Source organism: Solanum dulcamara, chromosome 10 (assembly GCF_947179165.1).
Source record: "Solanum dulcamara chromosome 10, daSolDulc1.2, whole genome shotgun sequence".
Taxonomy (NCBI): Eukaryota; Viridiplantae; Streptophyta; class Magnoliopsida; order Solanales; family Solanaceae; genus Solanum; species Solanum dulcamara.
Window position 1 is genome coordinate 67,591,744 of NC_077246.1, and position 7,930 is coordinate 67,599,673.

At 36.3% G+C, this 7,930-nt stretch overlaps 1 protein-coding gene across 1 annotated transcript; it reads left to right on the plus strand.

The window, feature by feature from the left end:
• Positions 1-698: 698 nt before the first annotated feature.
• On the plus strand, positions 699-3,016 carry LOC129870810 (60S ribosomal protein L15). The gene is made up of 4 exons (XM_055945674.1): positions 699-842; positions 1,431-1,597; positions 2,079-2,276; positions 2,589-3,016. The coding sequence occupies exons 1-4, from the start codon at positions 839-841 to the stop codon at positions 2,832-2,834; spliced, it is 615 nt and encodes a 204-aa protein (XP_055801649.1). The 5' UTR covers positions 699-838; the 3' UTR covers positions 2,835-3,016.
• The last annotated feature ends 4,914 nt before the right edge of the window (positions 3,017-7,930 follow it).

The following is a 7,930-nucleotide window of genomic DNA, read 5'->3' on the forward strand; positions in this document are numbered from 1 at the left end:
GACTTTAAGAACTTTATAGATTAAATTTAGCATTTTAAGTTAATAGCCAAATACCACAATAAGTTAAAAAGAACTTATAAATTGGTTTGACCAACTTATAAGCCCATGCAAACGGGGCTCTTAGTTGGAAGTACGATGGTTGGTTGATAAGAGAACTTTAGGCCCATAAACGATTAATAGTTGCCCCCAACCCCAAAACACATTGAGGAACTCAATTAGACACACACATATATATTAATATATTAATACACGATACTTTATGCCTTACAAATGTCCTCGCAATATCTCAAAACAAATTTCAACTTGAGCTTCTAATTATATGAACTGACCTCAAACTCACAAATTTCACAAAATCGAGTTTTGAAATTCAATGTGTTTAACCAACATGAGTTGTGATGTAGTGGTGGAATTGTTTTATTTTTAACCAGAGGTCTCGGGTTCAAGCTCTGAGTATGGAGAAAATCTTGTTGGGGTTGCCACCCCCAAATAGCCCCCGCAGTATATAATCCGGATTTAGTTGGGACTTCAATGTGGGCTATGAACACCGGGTGAAAAAACAAAAAAATTCAATGTGTTTAGTTTAGGATCTATTTTTATCCGAATACATATTGACTACTCAGTACAATTGACTAAAGTTTAAATAGTAATTACGTTTTTCTTTAAAAGATGGGTATCCCTGAAATGGGCTATTTGTGCAATGAAATGTGATTTGGGCCAGTTGATTATAACCATGGGCCGAAAAGACTAGCCCAGGAGGGTCCTTTTATATTGCGTCTCCCTCAGAAACCCTAGTCTCTATTGCCGAGCAAGCAGCACACAGGGAGAAGAGGACTCATCAATGGGTATGTTTTGTTCATCAATGGAGAAATTGATTTTTGTCGAACAATCTTTACGTTTTTCTGTAGTTTTTCCTTTTCCGGTTCCGAAAACTTTCATATCTCTTCATCGTGTTCTAATGATTTTGTTAAACCATTTGAATCACTGCATATATATATATGTTGAACTAAACAAAGGCAGATCTACCATTTGAATCACTGCATATATACACATACTCGGACACAAAAATGCTGTAATCGGGTGATCCAAGGGTTGGTCCATGGATTTTCATATAATTGAAGGCAAATAGTGCGTAAATAACTGTGTAATCTGCCTATGGTTGGGGAATTAGTTTTGCCAGTAAGTATGTTGTCTACATAGTGTGATTACTTTGTTTTCATGGGATAATGAGATACTTTTCATTTCTAGAGTTTAATTTTACTAAATATGCTCCACAATTGTTAATTTTATTGCAAAATGCTGTTACAATTATTATTGTTATATTTTACGCGAGAAACGGGATAGGTAGAAAGGTTAAATGAGACAATGTTGTTTTGGATATTGGTATTGCTAGAATAGCTGTTGATGTTTGATTTTGGTGGAAATGTATTTAGGGGCTTACACTTATGTGTCGGAGCTATGGAGAAAGAAACAGTCAGATGTTATGAGGTTCTTGCAAAGGGTGAGGTGCTGGGAGTACCGCCAGCTCCCATCTATTGTCCGTGTCACCAGGCCTACCCGTCCTGACAAGGCACGCCGCTTGGGTTACAAGGCCAAGCAGGTACATTTCTGCAGTGTCTAGCAATTTATTTACTTAACAATGCAACTTGACGGTGGATTAGAGATATATTATCTTTTTGCAAGTTTTGTCTGTAAAATAGTAAGTTTGAGATCTAGTGGAAATGAAGTTTGAGAATTATGTTCTTCCCAACATTGTTTATCCGTTAAGCGTCTATGAACTTAAGTCTACTTATATTCTAACTCACTGTTAGATCTTATTTTATTTCTCAGTTATGTTTGAGACATTCGTCTGTGGTTACTGAGATGCTTGTGAAACTGTGCAATTGTATTATTGACCTGTGTGCAGTTTGTAGAAGCAAAGCATAGAAACCAATATACATATAGCACTCTTCTTGTACCCTTTAAAGGAACAGAATTAAGAATTATGCTGAAGTCTTTTCTTTTATAATGTTAATTTCTACATTTGCTTGTTTTCCATAATGTGTATTTAAGAGTTGTGATTAAGACCGTTATCTTTTCAGGGCTATGTGGTCTACCGTGTTCGTGTGAAACGTGGTGGAAGGAAGAGGCCAGTTTCCAAGGGTATTGTGTATGGTAAACCCACCAACCAGGGAGTCACCCAACTGAAATTCCAGCGCAGCAAGCGATCTGTTGCTGAGGAGCGTGCTGGTAGGAAATTGGGTGGTCTTAGAGTCGTCAACTCCTACTGGATTAATGAGGTATGTGTTTTGACATTTTACCTATTTCTTGTACTTCCTAGTGCATTTTTATGTTCTAACATTCTAGAGTGCAAAGTTATTTGGATTTGTAATTGAGACAAAGAACTGTATTTCCTTATCCACTAGAGATTTTGAAACTTGAAGACTTGATTCCTAGTATAGTGTCAAGGTAGTTGAGTTTATTTTCTGAATATGCAGATACCACTCTGTAAATGGTACTCTTTCATGCAACTGAGTTGCTTTTTAGTTGTTTTTTTCATGTCATTTAGAATCTTTATTTACATGCTTTATTTTCATCCTTCTCTAATGCAGGATTCAACCTACAAGTACTTTGAGGTAATATTGGTTGACCAAGCCCATGCTGCTATTCGCAACGATCCAAGGATCAACTGGATCTGCAACCCAGTGCATAAGCACAGAGAATTGCGTGGTCTCACTTCGGCTGGTAAGAAATACAGAGGACTCCGAGGAAGAGGACATCTCCACCACAAAGCTCGCCCCTCAAGAAGGGCAACCTGGAAAAGGAACCAGACTCTGTCTCTCCGCCGTTATCGTTGATCTGCTTGACTTTTTTGAGAATTGTCGCTTGCTTAATATTTACCGTTGTCTGGTTTTAGCCCCTTTATCTTGAGACGTTCAGTTGTTTACAATTTTGAACAACTAGTTTTGTATTGAATCTTGGTATAAGTCTTCACTATAATTGAAATCCTTCTCTAAAGCTTTTGGCTTTTTTATGATTCTGATTGGGTATATCATGCACATAAAAGATGATCAATTATTGATATTTCATTAGTATTGGAGGCTCACCTGTTTCATGGAAATCAAAGAAACAATCTTCGATTTTTCTCTGATCTTCCATTGAGGCAGAATATGGATCCTTTTCAAAGGTCAGTTAGTTGCTTTGTCTTCTTCAGGATATATTAGATTTTCCATCTCTTCCTATAACAATTTACTGGGGCAGTCAAGTTGTTTTCTATGAAAGAACAAAGCATGTAGAACTAGATTGTCAAATTGTTAGACAAGAATTCATGGCAGGGCTCATCTCCCTTGATATTGTTCCTTCAACTTCTCAGTTTGTTGATGCTTTTTATTGAAAAATTATATTGCATCATGTTTAACTTGTCCCAATTGAATGGGAGTGTGTTTTGTTGCATGTTGTTTACAGTTGGTTTGGTAAAACAATTTAACCCCATTTTCTTCTATACGTTTTGCTCTGTAAAGAATGAAGAGAAATGATGATTTGATCTGACATTAGTACCCTTGAGAGAGCTTTTTTTATTTATTTACAATTCATAAAGCTTGGACACAATGAAAAGCTTAAAGAATAGTTTTTTCACATAACCATAGATTAGGCAGCACCAAGTCTCTGCTCAACGGCGATTTGTTTTCATCAATCTAAGCCTGGACTGATAGAGTTGCTCGTACTTGCACTAATAGAGGTAGCAGGTACCCAATGGAATAGTTGAGGTGAGTCATGAGTGCATGCTGGCATTAGAAAAAAGCATAATCATAGATTATACTATAAAAAACAACACCTACAAATGCCCTCCTCTTCTCTGCTTTTCCTATATTGAGCTGCTTACATTTTATTAGTAATCAACATCCTTCATAGAGAGGTGAAGAGAGGCACACATACAGTTGCCCCAGCTACTCTTGATGTCTTAAAGCTGGTATAGTTTTTAAAAATGTCTCTATGTATATTGATTTACATGAACCTTAACAAACTTTATTCTCTCTTATTCCCAACTCTCCATGATATCTTTAGTGTTCCTTTTTAGACTTTTGACAAGAAATTGGGATGGGAGGTACGCGTCATCATTATCTGATGTGTATAGTTTAAAAAGAGCAGAATAGGAGTGCATCCTGGACAATGAAAGTTTCTTGTTAAGTGTTTTTGGAGTGTACTTGTGGAGTCACAGGACATCACTTGTATAGATATTTGATCAAAATTGTGGATGACTGCACCTACATATAGAGTTGAGATTTGCTTAGTTATGCTATCTCCCTCTTTGGTAATAAATGTTTCACCTGTCCCAAAAAGAATTCGCAAGGCTACTTTAGGTTTAACGTATGATTGATATTTAATGTGATTTACGTACAACGACAAAGTAGTTTTTGGTGGGAAAAGCTTGTCCATTAGTTTGGAAGTAGAAGATGAATATGTATCAGTTGAAACCTTTTTTAGCCTAGGCTATACAATTCACTCACTCAAATGTTGTTTCTCCTTCTCATCCTCTTTCTCGTTCTCTATTAGTATTATTACTGTTATATTCACATCATTTGTATTGACATCAATTCTTCTTATGAATAATATTTTTCGAGGAAGGCCTCTTCGAAACGAGATATTGTGGAGGCTCTCATACAAGAAGGTTTTTCCAGGGATGTAGTATAGGTAACTCCTGGCCTCACATATTTTTCTTTCTAGGAATTCTGAAAGGCTTAACACTTAAACTTCCTACTTTGTAAACTTAAATTGCTGTATAAGCTAAGACATTTTTCTGTATCTAGTGAGGCACTGAGCTTGATATTGAGTAACTGAGGAATAGGATGTCACAAGTTCGTTAGAAACATTATAGATGTACTTCTGGAATGAAAGAAATCACAGATGCTTTGATGTGATTTCAAATAAAAGCTAGGGGTGAGTTTGGACTTTGGTATGAAGGAAAATGTTTTCTAGGAAAATAAGTTGGTTTCTAACTTATTTTCTCATGTTTGGTTGGTGAGTGCAACATATTTTCTAGTGTATGATTGTTGAATGAAAAACATTTTTTATAAAATCCGACCCTGACACCCGACCCCGACTCTCTATCCCAAACACGACCCGATACCCGACATGATATCCTACCTAAGACCCGACACTGACCCTGACACTCGACCGATCCAAGAACTGACCTAAACCTCTACCCCGACACTCGATTCGAGATCCAACCTCGACCCTGGCCCGAGACTCGATCATGTCTCCAACCCCAACCTTGACAAGAGACCCCCCCGATCCGAGACTTGACCCCGATTTGAGACCCGACCCAGATCCAAGACACCAACCCAATATCCGACTTGAGGCCAACCCTGGCCCTGTCACCCTACCAATCTGAAACCCGACCTTGACCTGAGACCCAACCCTAGCCTCGATCACGACTCTTGATTCGAGATCCGACCCCCGACTCCGACCTTGACCCTAACACCTGACCAGAGACTCGACCTCAACCCAAGATTCGAGATCCCCACTCGAGACTCGAGACTCGACCCCTATTCGAGATCCTGACTCAATTTCAAATCGACCCCGAGCCCCACACCTAATCGAGGACCCAACTTTTGAAACATGATCCAACTTCGACATGCGACCCTGACATTCGATCTCGACGATCGATTTAGGACCAAAATTCCAACACCTAACATGAGACCCGACCTTGACTTTCAACCTAAAACCTTACTCGACACCCGAACTGTAACCCATCTCAACACCTGATTCGGAACTCGACCCCGACACTCGATCCAAAATTCAACCTCTAATCCTAACTCGAGATTCGACTCCGATTTAATTCAAAACTCGTTGGGTCTCTAATCGAGGTCGAAAGTTGTGTCTCAAATTGAGAATCAGGAATTGGATCTAGGATTTGTATTGGGGATCGATACTCAAGACTTAAGTTAGGATGGAAAGTTGAGGTATGAGGTTCAAAATGATTTCAAAAAATGTTTTCCTTACTATTTTAAGGGAAGTCTATTTCCTTAAATTCGAGGAAAATAAGTTAAGCCAATCAAACATGAGAAAATTGGAAAACATTTTCCTTCATACCAAACACACCCTAGATGCCTAGTACCAGCCTGTTTGGATTGACTTATTTTTAAGCAGCTTATAAGTTGAAAACTGCTTATAAGTTAAAAAAAAATGTAGGTGCAGACCAACTTTTTTTTTGACTTATAAACTGTTTTCAACTTATAAACTACTTAAAATAAGTTTATCCAAATAAACCCAACTATTTATTGAGGCTTATTTTAAGCACAAAATGACTTTAAGTTGGCTAGCCAAACACTCAAAAAAGCTGAAAACAGCTTATAAGCCAATCCAAACGGCCTCTAAATCTGTTTTGTTGGAACTTTTTGTCTCATGTAATTGTGTTGACAGTTTTTTTGGCTTTTGTTAAGCTATTTGATCCTAGTTTAGAACACATGTAAGGGAACTAAATCTCTTTCCTTGTACATTTTTGCCTAAAAATTGAAACTGTTTTTACTCTAGTTTTGATTCAGAATTTGGAGTTCACGGGTTCAAAATTCTTGTGCGCCTATTATTCCTTTAATTTAAACTATTTTTATATACACATATGGGTCATTTGGTATGCTCGACAAGCATATATAGTCCAAGAATAAATATTTAATACTGCCTCATCCCTTGTAATTTGGTTACTAATTTCAGAATAAGTTATATCATAATTAGTAATTAGTATCGGGATGAGTTATTCTTCCCAGAAGGCGAAATAATAGTATCAAAATTAATTATCATAAAATAAAATAATAAAAATAGCAAAAATACTCTTGAGTTGTACCCTCATTCTACCAGTACATTTGTTGTACTTGTACCCTCATTCTACCAATACATTTAAGTCAAAGCTAAAGATAAATAATTGTGAATGATCCAGAGTAAAAAGCTCCACATAAATTTGTATATGTGGCTTCTTCTAGGTAGAATATAATGTATGACCCAAACTTGCTGATGATCCACTGAAAATAACCAACAAATCAACAACTCACAAATTGATATCTTAATGGCCTATAATAGTTTAGCATGTCTATAAATTAATAATTGATAAATCAAACTGATAAACATAAAACCAAATCAAATCGATCGATATACAATCACAATATATGTTAGTAGGGACAAGTCAATGGCTCCAACAACTTTTTAAAAGGAAAATATCCTTTAAGGGAAGGAATTAGGGGTGACAATTGAGCGGATTGGGTCAAAATGGTTAGGTAATAGATTATATAACGGGTCAAGACCCAACTCAACCCAATTTTTACTAAGCTTAATTATTTTATTTGTTCTTTTAAACTATTTTAGTACCTAATAAAATTATTTTTTTCTTTATTATGCCTATATATAATATATCAAATTGAAAAAAAAAGTTTTTTAAAAATATTTTAACAAAATTTCTCATGAGCCAATTCGGGTTACATATCAACCCAATTTTTTATGAATTAAAATGGGTTGAACTAATGAATGGACGGGTCAATAACCAACCCAAACTTAAACGGATTGGATTGGGTTGGCGGGTTGGATTTGATTTTGCCACCTCTAGAAGGAATGATGTTTTTTGGTTGCCTCATAATCCATGCATAGATAATAAACACATGCATAAATATACTAATTTCTGCGTAACTAATACATCCATTAATAATAAATAAAGTCACTCATAATTAATTTCTACATTACTAATACGGATACCTATATAATTCTAACTAGCTACCAAAAGAGCCCAAGGCTTTGGACCAAGTGAAAAGACCAATCTTTAATATGTTTTTAATGAAAAGCCCAACTCAAAAGCCCAAATATCAAGAATTTTGACCCGACATGGTAATTGTGAGTCTCCATAATGTTCTACACCAAATACATTCAAAAGCATACCATCTTTTTTTCATACAATTTTATTTATGCTTTA